General features: G+C 31.2%; 2 protein-coding genes across 2 annotated transcripts in view; one reads left to right on the top strand and one right to left on the bottom strand.

Moving 5' to 3' along the window:
* The window catches only part of LOC129967064 (major facilitator superfamily domain-containing protein 6-like), a 116,752-nt gene that overhangs the window by 23,179 nt on the left and 67,848 nt on the right, over window positions 1–25,725 (bottom strand). The gene's annotated exons all lie outside the window — the stretch shown is intronic.
* Window positions 1,436–24,360, top strand: LOC129967063 (uncharacterized). Its single transcript, XM_056081714.1, has 4 exons — window positions 1,436–1,567; window positions 8,098–8,318; window positions 12,459–14,045; window positions 18,825–24,360. Exons 2-4 carry the CDS (start codon window positions 8,174–8,176, stop codon window positions 19,007–19,009), a joined length of 1,917 nt encoding a protein of 638 aa, XP_055937689.1. The 5' UTR covers window positions 1,436–1,567; window positions 8,098–8,173; the 3' UTR covers window positions 19,010–24,360.

The following is a 25,725-nucleotide window of genomic DNA, read 5'->3' as shown; positions in this document are numbered from 1 at the left end:
GGGTGAAAGATAAAATCTTTTTAAGGCGTCTCGTATAGCCAAAGAAATAACGTGTACTTATAGTAAAATGACAATGTTGAATTTATTGAGATAGGTTACAGCACTCTTAACGGCGAAATTGGGAAATAACAAAAAAATGAATAAAAGAATAAAGGAGATGGGCCAAAAAGTCCAATCAGAAAAATGTATGCTATATTATAATAAAAACATAGGAAAAAGTTTCATTTGATTGTCCGTAAATTTAGAGGAGGTATTTGAGTTAAAACAATGAAACTTTCCGTGACTTGAAAAGGGTTTTGCCTAAAATTGAAAAATGTATTTTCCAGTATTATCATACATTTTTTTCTGAGTTGAGAACTGGTAAAGTGGCATTTAAGAAATGAAGAAAGTAAACAATAATAATATTAACAAAAAAATCTGAAAAACTCAATCGGAGGGGGTGGGGGTGGGAGGAAGACGAACTCTTTTTTAAGTCACTTATTTTTTGATAACGGATTCTAAAACTCACCACGCTTTTGCGCATGCGTAGGATGAGTTTAATTCTACAAAATAGAGGTGAGATAAAAGATGAAAGGAAGAGATGTTTACATTTAACGAAAAAGTGAATTCCGGAAATGCGTATATCCTTCTGTGTCTCACCCCTTGGTGAGATAGAATCGTCGAAAAGTAATCGTCTCAGGATACTGAAATGGACAGTATCTATGAAACTTCTTCTTTTGTTTTTACCATGGCGTAGCATATATTTTGGACCGACTTTCTTCCTTTTTTGAGTTATTTTTTTGTAACTTTATTTATCTACGAAAAGTCTGTAACTTGTTTCAATAAATTTAGCATAGTCACTTTATTATAAATATATATTACTTTCCTGGCTATGCGAAACATCATTTTGAATTTAAAAGGTTTAAAAGGACTTTTCCAATCACTCTGTATATCCTATATGCAGATAAAACTAAGTACAAAATGAGCATCACTAGAACTTATCTAATATTTCGGAAAGACAATTTAATTCGTCTATAACAATCAATGTGCTAAAATATTTTTTTTACGAATAAATGAAAGCGAATATTTTAAATCATATGGCTCAACCATGGAAGTACTTCGTTGGAAAGTATACGAAAATCAAAAAAATATTTTGTTTTTTGTGTCACTGACTTTTGTGTTTCAGTACAAATAATAAAATAATAAATTGCACACTTTATCATGAAACTTTAAGATATAGCTGACGGAAAAAAATTTAAAAAGAAAATATGAAAATGCTTCTATTTGTGAAAAATTTATCATTTGTGATATAGAAGAAAATACTACAGATTTACAATTTTGCAGATTAAACTTGAATAATCAATATTTACGACTTGAGATAAGAGGTTTATTTAGTTATAGTGACCTTTACGCGATCATCTTATTTATATGAAGTAATGGCAACTTTAACACCCCTACAGACATGAAAACATATTTCCTAACAATCTTTTCCTCACTGTTGTGAATAAGAAGAAACCTTTAATTATATTTTATTGTTTTTATTTATAAGAATGGCATCTTCTTGTGTCCAAGAGTGTTTTCACTTTAGGTAAGGATGCTGCATTATTATTGTATCTCCTTGATATGATTTGTAATATTTTTATCCAAGTCTCGATTCTTTCAGACCACGGGGAAAAGAATAATCCTCTAAAATTTAAAGGATTTCAAAATTCAATACTTCAAAATTTCAAAATTCGCAACTCTATTTTAAAATATTGTAGCATCATAAGGATTTAGACTTTATTCTTTTAATTATATTGTTAGTAATTATGATGTGAACAAAAAATTTATTTAATATCGCCGCAATGGGTGTATGTATAAACGCATTATTAAAAGAATAAAAAGTACTTTTATAAAACATATTTGAAAATTTGGTAAAAGTTTACAATTGGATGTCCCTTGATACTTTGGCGATTTTTTTGACGCTAAGATCGGCGCCAAGGGTAAAATTTTTTCGGTCGGTAACCCAATAATAATGTCAATGAGAACAAAACATTATGGAAATCAGAAGTAGTGCTTCATCGCTGAAATTTGTCGCCAATCGAAGGGGCACCCAAATGTACACTAGAACCAAAAAATGCGCTGAAATGAAACTGTTATCATTGAAGAGTTTATTTTTTCCAACTTTTAAATAGTGTAAAAATGGTTAAGTGATGTAATGATTTTTATGCAATAATGCACTCTTAAATCATTGAGGTAAAACGCTAAACTTTAGGATATTTTTTAAATTATAAATTTGAGAAACTTTTCTTTGTAAATACCTACTATCCAAGAAGTAAATTCGGTTATTCTATGTCTGACACGCTGCCCAATAGAATGTTTTGAACAATTTTACAGGTAATCTACCAGCCTAAACAGGATAAAGTTTGTTGCGTTTGTGTGTCAACAAAAATGGAATGCAGACTTACAATTAAACGAAATATTACTATATTATAAATAATCTTACCAAATTGATATCAACTTATTTTTATTCAAACTTTAGTTTCTTCAAAAATAACAACAACAACAAAAAAAATTCAAAAAAAAACTTCAAAAAAAATTAATAACATATCACTGTTGTCAATCTGAACTAACAACTATTTACAAAATAACATTTAAAATTATTAAACTATTCGTGAGTTACTTTTAAATGAAATATTTATGATTTATGTCACAAGTTTAAAAGTTTCCAAAATGAACGAAAAAAGAACATGGCTGATAGTAAATATTTTAATCTAATGTTAGACCGAAATCATTGGTAAATCCATTATCTATTTAATTCGAAGGTAGCGTGATTTCTTCTGTTAAAGTGAGGAATAATCTATAAATTAAAATGAACACTTTACCTTGAACATATTAAGATAATCAGAATTCTTAAAATATAAAAGGTCGAGTATTGAGTAAGCAATATTGATCCAATGTAAGCAATGGAGCAAACTCACCAGTTCTTCACTATACATATATATAAATTTGTTTCGCTTTCTCTTTATACTATATTGATAATTTCCGAATACATTTTTACCTTTGTTATTTCTGAGTACTTATGAATAAATTTACACATACCATGGAGAGAGGTGAAAATGTAAATCCCACTTCCAGCTGTAAATCATTTCAACACAGCCACGATATCTTCTTACTACGTCTCTAACGTATATGGACCAGAATATCTTTGTTTACAAAAATTCTATTACCCTCATGATTGTTATCCGTGTTCAATCATTTACCTACATTTGCGACAGATATAGGTCAATAAAAATGCTTCAGCTAATTGTCTTTTTGTTAATCAATTATGACGAGGTAATTTCTAAGGATTTATAGCTGATCCTTTCATAATTTAAAACAATCTGATACGACTGCGGTATATGAACAAGTTGAAACATATAGTGGGAATCGTTTAGTAATGACCTTAATAAGTAGTAAGCCACAGAAAGCAAAAAATAATAAAAATGGTGGGAATTTCTTCCTTTGACTTATTTACAAATTTAAACCATTTTGTAAGTAGATTTGTTGTTTAGAAGAAGAAAATATGCATTTTAGAACAAATTGTTTTTTTTTTATCATTTACCGATGTGGATTAAAATTTGATATAAATTTACAGTATTGGAGCAAAGATCACATTCTAAAACTTATCTATTCATCAAATTGTTATGTTTTTGAGTTATCACGCTTACATATGCATGAAGAACCTCGTAGAACAACCCAATGGTCATACGTAACGACAGCTCTAATAATAAAATAATATGCTAAATTTTAACCCATCTTGTTCGTTGTATTTCAGAGTCATTGCATTAAGATGGGCGTAGAAGAATAGACAGACTTCTCTTTAAAAGATTTGATCCAAAATTCGGCAAATATCTACAGTTGGTCGTAAGAGTGCTTAACAAATTTAGTCTGTCTGATTAGTAGCAATTTTGAATTAGCTTATTCACTGAGAAATAACCATAATTCAAGAATTGGATAATCTCGAACTCAGAAAAGTTTAAAACATGATCAAAATTTCGAGAACAAATTATTTAATGATCACTATATATTATTTTCTTTATTTAGAGAAAAGGAAAACAGCAACATGGTTTTTTTTAATCGAATTCTCACTTCAAAGGCGAAAAAAATAATTGCACACGGAAATTTAGCTTAATTACCAAAATACTCATGATCAGATAGAAAACATCCACTCTGATACTAGACGTCATAATTGATTTGCATGTTAATAATGTTTGAAATTCAAACATATAATAGAATTTTTAGGAAGAGCATGGAGCATTTAATTTATCTTTAAATTCAAATGAGAACAATGATGAGGATCAGGAAGTGTACTTAAAATATCATGCATTTGTTTTGACGGTGCAGTTAGATGTAATTCCCAGTTAAATGTTACCATTTCTGCTTTTATTTATTTACACAGTCAAATTTTTCCGTTTTCATTATTTCATCAAACACATAATAACATGGTTTTCTTCCATTGTTGAAAGCTTTAGAAAAGGATTCTGTTTAATATCTGTGAGTTTACGAGACAAATAAAAAGTTCAGTTACAATGGCGCGAAATTCAAAAAATAGAGAAATCTGATGTGTACATTTTTATAGCATTATAACTAGGGATTGCAATACCGGTATACCGGGATACCGAATACCGGTATTTTGAGCCATTTTTACAATTTTGTAATACCGGTATTCACAAGTTTAACTACCGGTTTTTCGGTATTTACTAGAAATTTTTAAAATTGTCTCCATTATATGTTCAGGTATCGCGAACATAGTAATATAATATACGTTTTTGTTTTTATATCTCCCTAACGGACGAAATTAATTAGCTAATTAATGGCTCAATTAATTGCTTACATCTAAATTAGCGAAACATGGATTATACCTGAAAGAAAATATTGTATCCATAACGAATAATGGAGCAACAATTATGAAAAAAGTTGGAAAGTGGATTGGTGCAAATCAGCAATTGTGCTATGCACATGGAATTCAATTAGGAGTAATAGATATATTATACCAAAAATATAAAGCACAGAAGAATCCAAATACAGTGGATATAGAAACTTCGGGTTCCAACTTTGAAAAGAGTAAGAGTGAGCGTGATATTGACAATGAAGATAATGACAATGTAATTGTTGAAGAAGATATTGCTAATGAGGGTGAAATATTAACCTATCAAGATTTGTTTCCTATAATTTATAAAGTTCGAAAAATTATTAAAATATTTAAACGTTCCCCTATAAAAAGGATATATTACTAAAATATATACTAACTGAAAATAAAATAGAATATATATTAATATTAAATTCTAAAACACGTTGGAACAGTTTACTCCTAATGATGGAACGATTTTAGAAAATGAGAAATCCAATCCAAAAAGCATTAATCGACTTAAACCTGTAAATTAATTTTTCAGATAGTGAATTCAACTTAATATCCAGAACTATATCAGCTCTACTTCCAATAAAACTGACTGTTGAGGCATTATGTCAGAGAGATTCTAATTCATTAACAGCTAATGCAACAATAAATTTCATGTTGCAGTCACTGAAAGAACAGCACACATCAGTATCTGAAGAATCATATATTACATTGAAAAATCGCACAGAAGAAAGGCATACCGAAATAGAAAATGTCTTATGGTATTTACATAATTCTAATGATTTTAAAAATGAAAATGAAAAGAAGAAAAGAAAATAACCAATTCAAATCTGATTAAGTTAGAGTAAAGTTTCTTAAAAAATTTTTCCCACAAACCTATCCACATTCAGAATTCGGTTCAATTATCGAAGATTATGATGTCACTACTGTCGATAGTTGTTCAATCAGTGCATGACAATTCCATTAATGACGAAGCAGGAGTTGAACTTTCATAGGTTTTATTTTCACATATATATAGACACGGACATTTCTAAGCTACCACACAAGTACATCACAACACAAAAGACGGGAGAGAGAGTATGTACATGTCGCTGTGTCGGCGCCTCGAATACATCTAATTAGGGGAACAGAATTTCCCCTTTTCTCCACCGGTGGGAGTCAAAACTCTAACAATAGTGAAAAGGAATTGTCTCTTGAACAAAAATTAGAATTAGAGATAAATAAAAAAATTTCAACGAACCAAAATACAATACAGAAATCAGCTATATCCAAAACCATCCGACGAGAAATCGATTTATTTGAGGATGAGGGATTTAGAGGTAAATACTTGGAAAAAGTATACCACGCATTGCTAACAGTACCACCCACTAGCGTAGATGCCGAAAGAGCATTTTTGACAGCTGGTAATTTTTACACAGAATTACTTTTCAGGCTTAATGACAGTACAATTGATGCATTATGTTTTTTAAGATCACATTTCAAAAATTTGTAATAGTACCACTGACTGAACAGTGATATTTACACTTTTTTTGTGATTTAAATAAATAAGATGTTTCTTTACTTTTTTGTGATTGTATACTGTTATAATTTATTACAGATTATTTTTTGTGATATTTATACTCTCTAACAAAACTGGCAAATAAAAAAAAGAAACGCCTGTGTTTTCTTTTTCTAAAATTTCTAATACCGGTATTAAACCGGTATCCCGGTATTAAGATTTAAAAAATACCGAATACCGGTATTGAAATTTTGGTCCGGTATTGCAATCCCTAATTATGACGTTATGGGTCTGTCTCTATCAGAAAGGTTCATGTAGACCAGGGGTGGAATTAATCGATCGCGATCGACCGGTGGTCCACCAAGACATTTTGGTTAGACCGCCTTTATTAAAACCTAAGACGCGCATACTAAAAGAAATATATTTTTGGAATATTATATTCTTTTTAACTCTTGAGGAAAACGAAGATTTTCTCCTGCAAAATGACATAATTTTAAAAACACTTATTTCAGAACCTAAGAATATTATTTGGAATATAATGGACGAAGTACAGTATCCTAATTTTAAAAAATTGTATATCAGTTAACATCGTTTTTTGGCTCTACTTATCTGTGTGAATCTGCATTTTCAACGATGAATATAATTAAGGCAACATATCGTTCCCGTCTCACAGAGGACCAGTGAGAATCTAGTGCAAGATTAGCAGTCAGTAATTATGTCCCAGGATATTCAAGATAAGTGGACAGGATGTAGCCTAAATATTCTAACTATAACTACAAGAACTATTTTAGATGAAAATGATCTATTTTTTAATGTATTTTGAATTGTTTGATATTGAATGCGACATTTGATATTATTATATTTGTACCTATAATTATTATGTTTGTATCTTGATACTTGATTATGTTTGTAGTTATGGTAGGTAAGTACAAATTCCATATTTATTATTAAATTATAATAAATACTGTAGACCTACGCCACTGGGTGGACCACAACACCTTTGAAAAATGAGAAGTAGTTCGCATCCTGGAAATGTATGTTTAACCCCGATGTAGTCAATAAACATAACTTAACAAAGATAATTAAAATAACATAGCTTTAATGTCAGATAATTTGGCGGAATCATGAAATGAAATTAGAAAAAACGATTTATCAGAAACCAAATATAGCCAATATTCTGGCTAACCTGCTGGTAATCAGAGGCGACTAGTGACTAATAAGTATGCGAATTGAACAATGACTTCTGCTCTTTTTTCTAAGAATAAGTGTTTCTAGATTGTCGCCTTTGACTAAATTTGTAAAGTTTCCGTAACCTCTTTTAATTAAAAAAATTAAAATCACAGATATATCATAAGTAAATAGTTCCAAATGAACTGAATTAAGATATTTGCAGTATTCCTAACTTTTCTTCGCTAGTTCTGTGATGCTATTAAATTATTGTATTGGATCTACTTTGACTAAGTATAATAAAATTGTTAGCAGTCCGTTTGTGCTACAATAAAGTTAATGATCTCATTGTTTAGATGGGTTTTGAGATAAATTGCTTTAATAAGCATTTCTATTGGCCTTTTACTTAAGACCTTTCATTTGCAAACTGGCTAGAATAGATCACATGATTTTCTATTCTGAAGCAAAATTGTTTTTGATATAAATTTAAATAAATATTCAAACAAATAATAATCTGTATGATGTGACATTCATTTCCTGAAATATTCTAAATCATATTTTTTACTTTTTACAGCTTGACAAATACAAACCTGTATCCTTCACACTGAAAAAATAATTCTAGGACATTTTGGTAGCGACCGAAGAACAGAATGGCTTCTGAGAAAATTGAAAACAGCCAGGAAGTTTATATTATTCAGACTGAACCCTCTGAAAAAAGTACGGAAACAAAAGCATGTTGGCATATCGATAGAAAAATGGTTAGATTCAAAATTCATTTCTTTTTATACAATGGAGGTAAGTTTTATTGTTACCCATTTAGTTGCTATATATAGCATTTTAAGTAATATGCCGGGATCAATTTTAGCTCACACACATCTTACATCTTTCGCTGTTTCTAATGAAAATTTTAAAATATTTGAGTAAAGCATCTTTTAAATGCAATAGGATACCAATAAATAAGCCTTCACAAACCGAGATCTCTCTTAATCGAGATACGACAGAAAATCAAAATATGATTTTCGGCTTAATAAACATTAAATTTTGCTGTGGAGGATGTCAAAGCTGGCATTTGAACCAATTTTCATTATGTGAAGGCTCGGAAAAGGTTTTTATAGGGGAGTGATCTTTCATAATTGGAGAAGTTATATTTTCAAAAAATAACTTCTGGAAGGGTCTTCTGTAATCGTTCTCGCATATTATCTAATGAAGGATTCCCCCCTCTCTCTCCATAAAATTGTGGAGCTTGTGCAAGGCAGCGAATGTCATGAGAACTCAGATTTTTATTTTAAGAGTTCCGCACATGAGACTTGTATGTATTACAATGAAGGAAGGCGGCAGTTGTCCATCAGTCACAAACCATTGACAAATGATGGTTACAATAAAACCTATTAACTATCTTTGGCGATAACTCGCTGGCATTCAGTTAATATACTAGTACTAAGAAACCGAGTATGTAATTTGGATGCTTTTTTTTAAAACCAATTGAAGGCAAAATTTGACTACGATTGTGATTGTTGACACAAGATCAATACCAAATTTCATTGTTGCATTTTTGAGTTATCGCACTTACATGTTTGCGAAAATACAGACCGACAGACATCAATCCTTTTATGAATTCGGTTCGAAATTTGACAAGCATCTATACTTCAGATGTTATATGTATGAACTTAATTATTTTATTCACCAACTTGTTTTCTTGTTATTAGGTTTATATTTGGACAATAAGACAGACAGAATTCCTCAAAATGGGTGTCGTTCAAATCTGATAGAAATCTATAAACTTGATGTAAAGACCGTTTATTGGCTTTCATCTATCTTGCTCATAGCTTTTTTTCATTTATCATGCTTTAAAAATTATAGTTCTTAAATCTTAATTCCAAAAACATGTTTTTTTCCGGCTTAGGGAGGTCGGAAACGAGGAGATTCGTTAAATTCTGGAGGTCGGAAATGAGGAGATTCGTTAAATTCTGGAGGTCGAATTTTTGTCTATTACAATACTTTCTCTTTTATATTGTATAGTTATGAATTTGTAATGTTGCTTCCTAGAGCAGTTGGTTCATCGTAAGAAAGACAATCTTATGGATAGTTCTGTTGGATACTGGTCAGTTCCAGATCAATGACTCCCAAGCTTGGCGACAAACTTGCCAATATTTTGGCGACAAAATGGAAGATTCTAGAAATTTTGGCGGTATGTCATTAGGTTGCGAATTGTGATAATCCTTCTATATGTTGCTGCGGAAGCTAAAAAAGACCGAGATGGAGTCAGTCAGTGACGAGTGGGATCAAGTGAGCGAAGTTCAAGCGTTAAGTGGAGCTTAAGCGATTGGTGAATGAGGATCTAGCCATGTGCTGAGTCTTGGAGTCAAGTCATGAAGCAGCAGCGAGTTCTGTGCTGAGGAACTAATCTTATAGTAGTGAATTGGCAAATGGCGAGGAAACAATTGGAGAATAGCAGATGTTTTGGGGGACGTGAATAATTGTGTGAAGTTTCTCTACCTGTTGAGTATTGCTCTTGTGATTATTTACTACCGATATGCTGCTGATCATTGTAAATACTGTATTTGTGTACATCTCGGCTGTGTTTTGACGTCTGTATCTTCGCGTTGAACAAAGTGATCTTATTTGTTACTGAGACTGTTGGACTGCTTCACCATACATTCACTACAGGGAACCATTTGATTTCACTGAATTTCGTGCAGAATTTTCCGTAATAGTATTTAAAATTAAAACAACAGTTCTTATTCTTACATACTTCCCTATTAACGCGAGAAATTCGTGAAAAAAGTCTTTCTTGAAAAAAATATTGTTAATATATCGAGACATTTTGGGCTCTTGAGTAGCAGAAAAAATATTTTTGAGAACAATTTTTAAATGCAAAGGAATAATGAAAATTAATAACATACTCGAATCTTCTTAAACATAATTAAAGCTAATATGTAGTAGTACTTGAGGATTTATTTTTACAATTTCTAAAGACAAAATTTGGGAAAACTTAGTAAAAGAAAAGAAGTTATGATTAAAAATTAGTCTTCTTTCTATTAACCAAGTTTTCGGACATCCGAAGTGACTATGGATCCAGTCGATTCGGAGAATCGAATCTCTATGATAAATAACTTGTTCAGATGCTTCTCAATAATAAAAAAAAAGAGGATAAAAATAATGATTTGTTAAAATGTTAAATTAATAATCTTGTTTTGAAGTTATCAGTAGGTTATTGGAAGTTATTACAGTATTTTAGATTCTCTAGCTTAGAGAAAGTCCTTTTTCGCTTAACAAATAAACCCTACGTATAATGCACACGAGAATTATATTTACAACATCCACAAGAAACTTTTTCATATACAAAATAAATTCAAAATTGATAATTTTACTTTCCTTTTTATAAAAGCCGAATCAACCCGAGTCGTGTTAACCCACGTTACCTCCCCTCCCTTATTATAGATTCAGTGTATGATCATGTAAGAGTATATGAGCGAAAAAATATAATTCCATTAATGAATGATATATTCTGTTAATCAGAATTTTTTCTGAGTCATTTGAAAAAAATGAAGAAAATCTGTTGCAGTATTATTGCAAAATATTTATAAAAACATCAAATATAACTTTTACGGTTGGGGCGTTTCTTATATTTGAGGATTCATATAAGTCATAAGAGAAAGTATTCAAGTTTCTCGTATTGGCTATTTTCCTCAAAAACTAGCAAATCATATGTACATTCACATTGGTCGAAGCTGTGGATCTTAGCGCGACAGACAATAATAAGAACCTTTCTTTATTTTTTTCTTGTAAACTTCTTTCTAATTTCTTCTAGTTAGTGCTGATCTATGTTTTAATAATTAAATTAATTTCACACACTTTAATCAAATAAAGATTTTGCATTAACGCTTCCTTGATGTGTGTTACATTGCATTTTTTATTCCTATTTAATCTTGTTAACACAAAAAAGAATATGATATATATATATATATATATATATATATATATATATAGTAACCAATCTAAAGTAAGAAATAGTTTGAAAAAGAACCTAAAATGAAAACGAAACAAAACAGTTTCGAAATTGCAACTAAAATTTATTACCTATTCAAATTAAAACCAAAAAAGAACTTCATAGTATTTAGAGAGCGCAACTGCAGCTACTTCTAAAACACAGATGAATTGATACAAAAGTATTAAAATCAAGTTAATAGGAAAATCAAAAAAACCAAACAAAAACCAAACCAAAAAAAATACAAAAAAGAATCCGGCCTGAAGACTTTTTCAAGGGTCACCCTCAGGCAGGGATTCAAAGAAAGGGATTTCTTCTGTGAAGGAAATGCAGATATAGTCTAATAATTTTCGGGTCACAAGGAATCATTATTAGACTATTTCTGCATTTCCTTCACAGAAAAAATCCCTTTCTTTGAACCCCTGCCTGAGGGTGACCCTTAAAAATTTTTTTTTTCTATTAACTTGATTTTAATACTTTTGTATATATATATATATATATATATATATATATATATTCTTGTAAATATATATATCGTATCTGATACACACACATATATATATAAAATTATTTGATTTTTATTTTGAATTTTCATCAAAACACACATTCACTGAATAATTTTTTTTTCATTAGAAATAAATGTTTCTTTTGATTAGATAAATAATTTCTCGGTTCAAAAGTAAAAATATAATCCATAGAAATTTTTTTAAATTTCTAAAATAAAATCTTCAATATGAAATTGATGTAGCTTTTCTCCTCATTCGAGGCACCCCTAAGCTTAGAATTGCACTGCATCTTCCGGCTGAAAATTGAGATTTTGACACTGATCATGGCACAACTGTTGCTGATTCAAAATGGGGGCATTCAGATTCTTTGTTTAAAATTCAATTCTATTCGGAAGTACTACACAGTATCTATAAACAAAATAATATTTCTCTTCTTTTCAGCTCTTGGAGCAACAATACCTTTTGTAGTAGTATTTGCAAAAGAAAGACTTGGACTTGCAGCGACATCTATGGGGGCAGTGCTCACGGCTCAGATGTTTCTATTCATTTTCACCAAGCCTCTCATTGGCTACATCGCAGATTACTTCAACAAACTCAAATTCATCATCTGTGTCCTGACTATCCTCAATATGATGTGCTATTTCTTGATGCTTGCCCTCCCCAAGAACGATCGGGGTGAAATAACAAATTCGTCTGATTCTTTTGAAAAGATTCCGATGAATGCATCAAATTTGGATCGTAACTTCAAGTATTTATATGAATTCATTGAGAATAAAATTAATTTTTCAATGGCAGATTGCTTCGAAACAAATTATGATGAGATTCAAATTCAAGATAAAAACTTTATGATGTGTTCCTTTGAAACGAAATGGTGTTTGAATGCCCCTAACAACTTCTCTTTTGATAAAATGCAAAACAGTGATGACTGTGAATACAAGTGTGTTTTATTTTTTAGTCAAGCTGACACTTTGAATATTAGCTTACCCTTATGCAATGACATCTCTTCAGGTATACAGTGTTTAGATGATGACAAGCGTCTATTTTATTCAAAAATAACTAAATCAACTGAAAGCAATCGAACAAATGTGGATAATGAATTTTTTATGTATTTAATAAAACCTAACTGTTCAGTGGATAATTTTATGTATTGCAGTGAGCAAAACTTATCAAGAAAGAACTTATTAGATATTATCAAAAGGGTAAATCAAGCTGACACCAATATATTAAAGAGAAATCTGTCAGATGTGGATATATCTGAAAACAGAAGGATAAGTGATTTTAAGACTTATCAGTTCTGGACATTTGCTTTCCTATTTACATTTTCAAGCATCTGCACCAATGCCATTTTTACTCTTTCCGATACAGCATGCTGTGAAACCATCCAAAAAACTGGAGCTGTGTTCGGAAGGCAACGTATGTGGGGTTCCATTGGATGGGGCATCATTGCTCCTGTAGCGGGCTTACTCAACGATTACACTGGAGATTTTCTTGCAGCCTGGATCTTGATGGCAACATCGTTGCTCTTATTTCTTTGGAACATTTCTAAGCTAGATCTCACTAAACCCCAATTCTCGAAGAACATTCTGCGTGACGTTGGGATTGTCCTCAGATCAAAAGAATTCCTTGCCTACGAAGCTGTGATTCTGATGAATGGACTTGGAACGGGGTTGATATGGTTTTATTTGATCTGGTTCTTGAGAACCATAGGAGGAAGCGAACTTCTCTGTGGGCTATGTCTCACAGTTCAAAGTTTTGGGGGCGCAATCCCACTCATGTTCTTTTCTGGTTGGATCATACGAAAATGTGGACATTTTCAACTATTGTCTTTATCCCTGTTGACATATATAATACGTTTCTTATATTATAGTCAGCTATACAGGCCCTGGTGGGTACTTCCTTTAGAATTCTGCCATGGTATTACGTTTGGTCTTTATTACACTGTCATAGCATCCTATGGGAAGCTAAGTTCTAAACCCGGTACTGAAGCAACGACTCAGTCAATACTGTTCAGCACTCATGAAGGCCTAGGTAAATGCAACTATCTTATTTTTTGTGCTCATTCTATTTTTATTCCTGTTGATTAAGAATTCCAGTCAATCAAAATGTTTAATTTTTTGTCATGAAAAACCATAAGCTGATAAATAAAATCATAATTTCACAGGAGAATACAAATAAAAAAGTCTGCATTTTTAATTTTAATTTTAAAGGGTTTATTTCCTTAGGTGTCTAGTTTTATGAACTAATTGAATCTATTCAAATGATTCACGTTTATTAAATGTTCTTAAGAAGTACAATAAAATGTAATAAGATCATAGAATCGTGTTCTGGATTAGATCATCGAGTGTCGCTTGTGGTAGGCATTTTGAGAAATCATCAAATTAATTTTAACGCAACAACAAAATAAAATGGACATTACAGGGAAATTTTATTTTAAAATTTGAATTCAAATGCAAAATATTTAAACAAAAGTAAATTATTAAACTTATATTATGATCTAAAGTTATATTTTCAACATTTTAAACTGAATTTTAATTGAGAAACGAGTGAAATGATAATGAGTTACCAGATAATAATAATGTAAATTTCATATTTTTTGCAATGATATATTTTGAATGTATTATATGTTGCGGGAAAATATCAAAATTGAATTTAATTTTTAATAAAAAATTATAGTTACATTTTTAAAAAGTCGTTCCGAAGTGCATATTTCCATATAAGGTCATAATATATATATATATATATATATATATATATATATATATATATATATATATATATGTGTGTGTGTGTGTGTGTGTGTCAAATTTAAAAACTGTAGGGCCTATAGAGCACCAGCACACACACACACACACCTCTTTATTATAAGTTGAGATGTCAGTTTATCAAAAATATTTTACTATATTTTATTAACCCCCGGGGGCACCTCGAAAAGAGGATGAGATGCTTCCGGTATAGTGGCTGGATCTCGCCACCCTGGAGGGTACGCAAAAAGGTAGGGGATCTGGCTCCTCCCATCGATGACGGGACGTACTTCTTTCGGGAAGGGTTGTACCGTGGTCGGTGATGGTCCTTAGAACTCGACCACAGTTCCCTTCTGTGTTGCTGTTGCGGGGTCCGGTCATCCAGTTATCTTTATCCGTGTGCCTTCGGGAGGGTCGGAGAGTCAGTGATATGACTTACTATATCTGATTAACAGAATCAGGAAAATGTATAAACATTTAGACATCTTACTTCTTTGAGAAATACATTTACTGGCTCAACTAAAAGTTATTATTTTCATTTTTAAAGCAATATGTATCTCTAATGTTTTAGAATTAGTTATTGGACCACAATTAGAATTGTAAATACATGTAGTGAAATTATTTTTTACTATACATTTTTATGGAAGTTGATTTGTTCCCTGTTTGTAAAAATGGAATTTTGTAATTGATTTTAAATCACTTCTCGATATGTTAGGGATTTAAAATTTTATACATATATGTAATCGAGACCCACCAATATTCAATTAAAATGTAATTAAATTGTTTAAATTAATCGATTAACTTATAATAAATTTTGAAAATATTAAAAGAATAAAATTTTATGGAGAATATATACGAGTAAAAAATTTCAGCATATCAGGAAGTGAGCTAAAATACGTGTAGATTACAGTATTCCGTCTTTACAAAAGTGAAATGTAAATTTAAATAAAAGTATATAAAATCAATTAAATTTAACTACAATAAAAACATATTTTGTAGTAATCTATTATTTTGCATCGATGATTCTTTAATTTTCTGATTGATTTTAAAATTTTAAAGTACTGATTTTCTTTTGAACGAAGAGGAGACGCATAACGAAATAGGATTTGGAACTCACAGAGGAAATAAATGCTAGTTCGGCTATCAGAAAAATCTCAAAGGCGGAAATCCTGAAAATGAATATGCAACTGTAACTAAACATCTCGTCATTAAAAAAAAAAAAAAAAAAAAACCGGAAATTCCCTTACAAAAATTTTTAATTGCGTTGTTCGCCTGAAATCGTTTGAAAAAAAATTGTATCGATGATAGATTTAAATATCGCATGCAAAATTTTATTAATTATAAATTAAATTTGTGCATTGAAAAATATAAGGCATGCTACAATAGTTTATATATGAGCCTAAGTTGAGTGTCTACTTTTTATTGTGAAATTTTCAAAGAAATTTTATTTTTGTCTTTATTTGATTTACAAGGATCGTGTTCTTAATTTATTAACACTGGAATCAAGCACCGTTTAAATTTCATCACGTAATTCTTAAAATTTTTTCACGCATGAAAATTTCTGCGTGAACCAAATTTTATCGCATTTTGCAGATTAATTTGCAAATCAAGAACTGAGAAAGCTTTTAATTAGATATTTAAGCAATGTAAAAAAGAAATTTTGTGATTGTTGGCCATTTGGTTAAAAACTACATTCAAGTTTATTATTCACTTTTGGTTAGCTGGTGTTAGTGATCATATTTAATTTTAGTTAAATCGTTTTGATAAAACGTCATGTCCGTGATGCTATCAAATTGTCAGACATTAATCTTGTTTGTTCATCGTACATATGAGCTTTTTTAGCTCATCACCATAACGGTATTGTTACCATTCTGTTATCCAGCACAATTAGTTCTATCACTGAAAAGAACGTTTTACGATCAGCTCTGTTGGATGCTGATCGGATGCCGAATCAGTGATCCCCGGACATGGCGACAAACTTGACAACCATTTGGCGATTTTGACGACAAAATAGATAAAACTGGAATCTTTAGGAATTTTGGCGATAGAGTTAATCGTTACCGATATATGCTTGACTGTTCGAGAACATTCTCCTCCGTATCTCGGGTAGAGATGCATAATCCACGACTTTTTGAATAACAAATAATATTGCTATTGTTATTTTTAAATATGCGTTCCAAATATCTGTTATTTCAATCATATTTTTAATTAAAAATTATTACTTAATATTAAATATAAAATTTATTAATTGTAATTAATACTTAATTTACTAATTTAATTAACGTGTGATTGAATTAATTTATCTGTTTCAGCTTACTTCTTAAATTTTATTTTTTTTCTCAAAACTATTTATTTAATTTATTTATTAGAGTGAACCATTTTCTGGAAAAGATGAGTTAAAAATATATGTCATTTCTTTAAAATGTTTACTTTAGTCCTTATTCTACCAATAGATGGCGCCAGCAGTAAACAGAGTACATGTAATCAAAGTCAATCATGTCAGGAGCAATTAAAAGTGATCTGTATGGAGTAGCGCATCATCAAATACGAATATCGGTCACTCCCGTAAAGTGGAGCTGTGACTTCGCACTTTCCAGTGAAGCCTCTCATTTCCGGTGAAATCACCGCTCCGATAAATTTCAGTGATATGCAATTCAATGATACGATACGATAATTCCAATAACCAGTCCGTTCACTTTTCAAAACAATCACAGATTTTTTTCGAGAGCTTCCATTGGACAGATCGTATCGATTCTTACTTTCCAGTAAAGTCACCACTCCGGCAAATTTCAGTGATATCGTATCGATTGTTACTTTCTATCGTGATCCAAAACCTGTAATCGAAATATCATCAGTAAGATCGTATCAAGGATTTGAATCACACCCCTCTTTGAAAAGTATTGATCACTTGTATTTGTGACTTTTTGATATTGGTTACGTAATAACCGCTCTGAAAATATTCGTCATCCCTAATCTCGGGAACTATAATAGGCCGTGTGACAGAGCTGGAGGCAAGTTTTAGAGTTCAACTCTGGTTAAAAGTGGAAAGAGCTCTTTCCCTGAGAGCTTCGAGCAGCTTATCATTACTGATCTGTGTTGCGCTGTTTGCGAAAAGTGCTGCTGTGTATTGTCTTTGTTCGTCTCGGCTGTGAATTTGTTGTCTGCATACTCGTGACTTCGTGTTTAATAAAAACTCGTCGTTCATTATTGAGGCCTGCTGATTGTTTTCACACCATACACCCACTACATTCGAACCCGATGAATTTACGGACTTGGTAGAATCCGTAACAGTATTAAATCTAGTTCTTTCCTAAATTTATTTAGCGGTAGCGTATCTTCATTTATTTATTTATCTTTAAAACCTACATAGCTATTAGACTATTAGATTTTCATCGAAGAAAATTACGAGATCAAATATTTGATGAAACAGTTTAAAACGATCTCGTTTTCATCCACAATAATGAAAAAAAGTGTTGTAAAATGGCATTGAAAAGATAATTTTTTGGACTTTAAGATGATATAAAAATCATTGTTGTACTTAATTTTTGGAAGTTACAGAAAGTATTCACCAAAGCCTAGCTTATTGTTTAATTAATTAAAATTCCAACTGTAAATAATAAAAACGTCCTCCTCATTCACGTTGTCTAAAGTGACTGAAACGGCTTGGCCTATAGAGTACCAATATCAACACACACACACACACACGCGCACACACACACGCGCACACACACACCCACACACACGCACACACAATACAGAAAATTTCTCACCGTTAAATACTATTTAAATTTGGATTTATCATTGAATTTATTTATTAAATGTTACTCATATTAAAATTATATTAAAGAATATTTGTTTTTTGAAGTAGGGATATTAAAAGGGAAGGGGAATTTTTATCGTTTAAAGGATTCAAAAAGCTCTAATTAGGATTTAAGAATATTTTAATGTTTTTTTTTTTTTTCTAATGACATTCATTCAACTTCCTTTTAATCACTTTATTTTTTTTATGTAGGAGAAAAAGTTTACTTTAAAACTATTCATAATCTTCTTTTTTCTTCCATAATAGGTGCAAGCATCGGTTGTGTGCTCGCGGGAATCGGTTTCGACCACTTGGGAGGCCACGAGACGTTTTTCATTGCTGGCATCTTCTTCGTTTTCGGCTTCGCCATCAGTCTTTTCTTGCTCTTTTTCGTCATCCAGAAGCAGAAGAGAACATATAGAATTCCTTGCATGTCTTCGAAGTCATTTTAGGACTTTCTTTTGCTTACTGGACGTCATTCTATTACGACTTACAGAAAATTTCATTTACTGTATCCGCAATTTCTGGCTCTTTTTCCATGAAAAAATTCAACGAATGTTGAATGGAACAAAATGCAATTAATGATATACCACAGAATTCATGGTAAAACTAAGATATTTAATTTCATTGCGGTATAAATATGCACAGAGAAATTATTTTTGATTTGATTTGATTAATATTAGTACTGTAGAGAGTTTCTCACTGTCACAGAACCAGAAAGAAACTCCCAAAATAATTTTCACTTCAAATTCTGTTTTTTTTCTTTATTTGCATAATATAGATTTGCGGTGTAATGAAAGTAATCGAGCAGGCCTTTTGATTCTTTATATTCACTTCTGTCAAAATCTAACAAAGATCTTTAATTTTATTGTCAAAGCCATATATAAAATTTCATCCGCCTGGCTTGAAGCGTTTTCGAATTACCGTACTGACAAACAGACGAGCAGAAAGATATAATTCCATAAATATGTCTTTCGGCACAGGAAGTAAGATAGAGCACGACAAACATAAAGGGGAGTCTGAAAGACGCATTAATATCCGGGGGCAGAATTTTTCTTATTACAAACACTTTCTTTTTTTCTGCAAAAAAGTAAATTAACAAAATTTTTAAAAGCTTTCCTAGTTTTAATTTATCCATTGACACCAACAAAATCCACATTTTCTTTGTGCTTGTCGTGCATAGTGGTTGATTGCTTGCGTATGTCATACGCTTCTTTAGGTTGATTAGATAGCCGTCTGTTAAATAAACATTTACACAGATGTCCATTTCAATCGTGGCCCAATAGCTTATTTCTAAACTGTTTGAGATGGGCATATATTTCAATGCAGAAAAATGCTCGATGCAAAAGATTATATTTTATGTTGTTTCAGTCAATAAATGTATTATGTAAGATTAGGAATGTTACCAAGTTCCCTGGTCATATTAGTCATATTTAGTAAAATACTAGCCGCCTTTGGCGACCAGCCGGTTCGCCAATCTTAATGTTCGTTTAAATTTTAATAATTAAATATTTTATGCAATTCCTATTTTAATAGCTTCTTCATCAAAATATTTTAAAACTTCACATTTTGATAGTCATATAATTCTCTCATAATATTATAAACGCCTTCAGTCATAACGTAATATGTATCTCTGTAATTTTCTGTTAGTTTCGTAGAATTTATACTATAAATTAATGTGGAAAGGATTAATCTGCAATTAATATAATAATATTTTTTTACTGAAACAAAGTAATTTTTTGTAATATGATTACTGAAAACAGTCACTGAGCGTTTAAACTTTATGGGCACTAAAGAATATCTTTCCTAATTTATGTAATATTTGAAGAATTTGTAAACAAAATATTCTCAGATTCATTATGACCAGAACGATTAATTAACAATGTTTAGTTTTAAATGCATCAAACACTAAGAAAATAAAACGAATCGTTTAAAATAATCGGTTGAAAGCAGGTTAAAAAAAACTAAAAAAGCGATGTACTTAAAACTATAAGCGTATACAAAAAATATATAACTAACAAAAATACAATTTAATTACAAAAACATGCAACTAAGCAAAAAATAATTTAAATCGTCCGTTGACAATGGTTGTCATGTCAACAATCAGAACACAATGCGCATGCTTGAATTTTCAACGCCAGTTACGGTAACGCAAATGCATGAGTTTTTCTACGCCAGTTGGGGTAACGCTATGCAGATTAGACATTTTTAATTTTCTTTATTCTGTTTTATTTTAATTCAAAAGTACTTAAGAATGAATCTGAAAGATCTATTAATTAACAATGTTCAATTTTAAATGCATCAAACATTAAGAAAATAAATAGAATCATTTCAAATAATCAGCCAAAAAATCTTAAGCCCAGCCTCATGACTGTTGGGGAAAAAACTGAAGCCGTACTCATTTGGCGGTGGGAAAAATGAAAAGATTTTTTTGGCGGGAAAGTTAGTTTTTAATTAATAATTAAAAATTCAAAAAAAGGGCTATCCTATCTTTTAAGGTAGATCAAACTGCACACGGTGTTCAAATTTGATTAAAATCGGTTAAGTAGTTTAGGAATCCATCGCGGACAAACAACGTGACACGTAATTTATATATATTAAGATTATCAAATATAATGTGTGACATCATGGAAGTACACGGAAATTTTTTAATTGCATTTTTGTGGAAGAGTAACAACTACACTAAAAACTACATTGCTACATTATAACTACACTAAACCGAGACAAGGAAAATTAGCAGTATTAGAGAAATAGCTGCATTTTGCCGAAACTATGCTGAGCAATGCTATAAGTTCGACGTTTGGCGCAACTCTGCATACAATGGTGATTTTAAAGATACATTTTCTTTTTTTTATATACACACAAAAAGCCAAAACGTATGTCATCAAACAACAGGTATACTGCCAACATCGACGATTTCGGGTGTGCGCAAGCAAGTTAAAATTAATTCGCACACAGTTAACGGAATATCGTTCTCGGCTTTCAACCACTCACACATATTTTCAAAGCACAACATGAACTGCTCAATTAAGAGCTGAAGATTAAAATATGCTGTTATCCACTTTTTTGTATAAGGAAAAACATGAAAATATAATAATAAAAATATGAAAAACCCCCAATTCTCCGTCCTTTGATTTGTAAAATTATCCTCTATTAACACATGCGAATTCTATACAATTCATGCGATATTCTAATAATGTAATAAACACAATTTGACACATCTATTTCTACGTTGTCTTATGAGGTATTGTGATCCTCTTCCCTCACCCAGGGATTCTAAATTAAAATTATCCCGATGGATTTGATGTGTATCATGTGGAAATAGGCATATTTCAATTCACGATTACAGTTATAAAATCTAATTTTCACCCAACCAGCTTACAGTAAATGTCTAAGCACTTTTTCTATGATTTGTTTTATTTTTAACTAGTTGCCCCAGGTAATCAAATAGTTCGTCAGGAATATTAGCTACATTTGTTTTCAGATGCAAATTCACATCCATGATTCCATCATATTATTTGGCATTAAATCCCTATTATTTTAATTGTATTTTATATGCTTTGTTTATTGTGTACATGAACTTTTCTGATAGAGAGCTGTCCCAATCATCATAACGCTATTAAAAACGTAAATGGCCGGTGCATTCGCGATATTATAACTTCATTTTTTATTTGTCTTGTAAACTACACAGATATTAAACAGAATCATGCTTCCTTAGAATGAAATAATGAAAAGAAAATTACTTGATTAAATATTTGATAAAACACTGAAACACATTTGAATTTTAGGACAACTATTTGAATTGAGGTATAGTTTATTGTTGGAAATGAATCAAAAATATTTATTAAAATATCATAATTCATCAAAAGTTTACATGATTATTAAACTGGCATCATTAAAAAGGACAGTTTTTACATTTTAAAGCGCTGCAAAATTAATTTTCGTGTGATAATATATTCGGAAGATATTGCGAAAAAATGCCGAAATTTGACTTAATTTTTAATTATTTAAAATTTTAATTAAAATTACAAAAAAATTATTCCAACGTGCACATTTTCACCTGCCAAGGTATATTGTGCCAAATTTGGAGCTGTAAATCAAATGGTTTGGACTGTATACCGCGCTTACACACTCATATTCATCATTATTATTAGTAGAGAAATATATAATCTTCGTTGGTTAACATGCATGGTAACGCATGGATTTTTGTTTTTGTTTATAGAAGTTTTTTAAGATCAACCAAGAACAAATGTTTTTATAATTGTATTCAAATTAGATTCGACCAATTGTAAAAATTGTCCCTTTTTTCTCAAATGGACATCTATCTTTGCTAATAATAAAAATGAATATGGATATGCGTATGTGATAACGCTCTATAGACCAGGCACTTTGACATACAATACCAAATTTGGCATGTGTTTACCTTGGAGGATAGGTGTGTGCACTTCGGGTTATTTATTTTTAAATTTTAATTAGGATCTTAATTAATTAAAAATTAATCAGGATTGTGATGTTTTTTAACGACAACTTTCGAAAATATTATTTTAACGAAATGAGTTTTGCAATTTTTAAATTCAATTTGAAAAATTAAATTTCAAAATTTAAAAAATGCCTTTTTAAGGATACTAAAGGAGTGTTCAAATGAAAATGTTCACTATACACTGTGGGTATAAATGAAGACTTTATTCAAAGTATACACCATAGGCCTGAGCACAACGATCCCATTGATTAACGAGCCGAAGGATTCCTTGTACACAGAATTCCTGTGGCCGTGACGAGACTCAGTCCTTCACAGTGTCCTTGAGTTTGCCGTCCAAGGTCCGCTAATTGGTTGAATTCCTCGAGCACAGAAGAACCATTAACTCCGATGTGTACTGAGAGACATCCTGAAGACTACGCAGGTCCATCAAGAACAAATGACCGGGGCTACTCACGAAGGGTGTGGTTCTGCTCCATGATAATGCGTGTCCAGACATCTCCAGGGTCACACACGCGGAACTGGCCAAGTTCAAGCGGGAGCAGCTCGATCATCCGCCTTACAGCCCGGACATGTCATCCTGCGATTTTCCTGTGTTTGGTTCTATTGAAAAAAAAACAATGGAAAAGGAAGCGCTTCAACTCGGATGGCGAATTCAAGGACATTGTGAAGGACTGGGACCCGTCATAGCCTCAGGAATTCTGGGAACAAGGAATCCTTCAGCTCGTTAATCAATGGGATCGTTGTGCTCAGGCCTATGGTGTATACTTTGAATAAAAGCTTCATTTATATCCACAGCGTCGTTTCATACCTTTTAATTGGAACATCCCTTGCAATTTAAATGACGTGCATTTCTTTCCAGAATTATGGTAATTTAAAAAAATAATAATAATTTTCTGTTTTATTTCCATCAGGAGATTGCAATGTTACCTTGAAATTCTAACCATTAAAATTTTAACTGTTTCATAAAATATTTAATCGTCTGATTTTCTTGACGTGAAAGATAAAGGAGAAAGATTCTGATTAAAAATATGCAAATTTTACAAAACGAATAAAAAAAAATGATGAGAAACAATACTGCAAATATTAGATAAATCCGGACATTTATGTTTTTAAGTATCACTGAGATGTTATTGGACTAGTCTGTATGAGTAAAATTCATGCACACAAAGAACTAAACATAGGTGAGGTAGTTAAAATAATAACCTTTAATGTCTGACAGTTTGATGGAATCATGGACGTAAAGTTGAATTTAAACGATTTAACTGAAATTTAATATAACTAATATCCTACGGAATTGCATAATCGACAAGTGCGACTAGTGTGACAATAAAACTCTGTTTAAATTACTACTTTATGTTTTTATTAGCTAGAAGTAAATATGTAAATTTTAATTTACTTAAAAGCGTTAATTACAAAATAGTTTAAGCGCTTTAATTTACAAATAAGTATTTTAATAGCTAAAAAACAAAAACAAACTAAGAACTTAAATTGGTTTTTATTCTCTGTGATTCGTATATTAACTTATCTATTATCTTTCACTGTTTAACGGAATGGAATTGACCAATTGAACAACATGCTTTAAATTATTCCTATCATATCGTCACGATATTTTACAGCATACAAAAAATTAAAAAAAAACATTGGAAAAATATCATTGCGTTAAACTTTTCTTTACGATTTTAATTCTATCATTGGTCATTATGACACTTAAAACACATCTTCAGTAAAAGAGCATTTATAAAATATTTCTAGCATAACATTCAACTGCTTGGAAAACTGGCATTGGAATATTTGTACTCAAGGTCATCCTAAGTAAAGAAAGGATTTGAAAGTAAAGAACTAATATATATTGCCCTGAAGATGTAAGGAACTAGGTCGTTATTTTAACCCTTTCGCGACGGGCGTGTCATATATGCATCACCAACAAAAGTCTCTCATAGCCGAGCGTCACCCATGCATTTCTGGAAATCGAACTCATGGGGCGGTGATGCATATATCCATTCTAAACTGCAACAATTTTTAAATGCCACTAGATGGCTCCCTGTGTCCATTACTTTTGAAATAAACATAGTTTTAGTATCCTGACCTTCAGTTTGTTCAAATTCTGTCTTTGGTATTTTACTCTTCAGCCATTGCGTGGGAGGGGGGGGGGGAGGGGGTAAGATTAATATAAATAAACCGAGCTGGGTTGTGTAACGTTCTACTGAATAGAATAATTTGCGTTTCTGATCTCGCTCCGAATTCCTTTCTTCTTCTTTTTTTATTGCTGTATAACCGTAACTAGTCTTTTTGGGTTTTACCATCAGTTCTGTTTATTTTGCTTTGATTTCGAATTTATTTCGCATACTTCTTCTCTTTTCATTACGGAAAGCCTTGGTTTTGGTTTATTGTGATAAGAAAATGTGCATGAAGAATGTGCTCAAATTATGAATGAACTAATATTCTAAAAAGAAAGAAAAATGACGACATTAGGACTTTACTTTTTGTAATTTTTTTTTCAAAGTTAGGCTTAGCGGCGCAAAACCCCCGTCCTGTGGGATGATTCCTTTCGCGTACGTGCGTCTAGGATAGAGGCCTCCCGTCCCGAAAGGGTCACACAAACAATTAGATTTATTAGAATGATGCAACTCACAAGAGACTAAGAACTTACTCATTACTGATGGAACTCAGCTTTTATGCTCATATAGA

Source organism: Argiope bruennichi, chromosome 4 (genome assembly GCF_947563725.1).
Source record: "Argiope bruennichi chromosome 4, qqArgBrue1.1, whole genome shotgun sequence".
Classification (NCBI taxonomy): Eukaryota; Metazoa; Arthropoda; class Arachnida; order Araneae; family Araneidae; genus Argiope; species Argiope bruennichi.
The sequence above is the reverse complement of the archived record's forward strand: the minus strand, read 5'-3'. Positions and strand labels throughout refer to the sequence as shown.

Excerpts from the sequence above, each read along its gene's own strand:
- LOC129967063 (XM_056081714.1), top strand. The coding sequence starts at position 8,174 with ATGGCTTCTGAGAAAATTGAAAACAGCCAGGAAGTTTATATTATTCAG. Across the intron at positions 8,319-12,458 it reads TTTCTTTTTATACAATGGAG|CTCTTGGAGCAACAATACCT; the intron begins GTAAGTTTTATT and ends TCTTCTTTTCAG. Across the intron at positions 14,046-18,824 it reads CAGCACTCATGAAGGCCTAG|GTGCAAGCATCGGTTGTGTG; the intron begins GTAAATGCAACT and ends CTTCCATAATAG.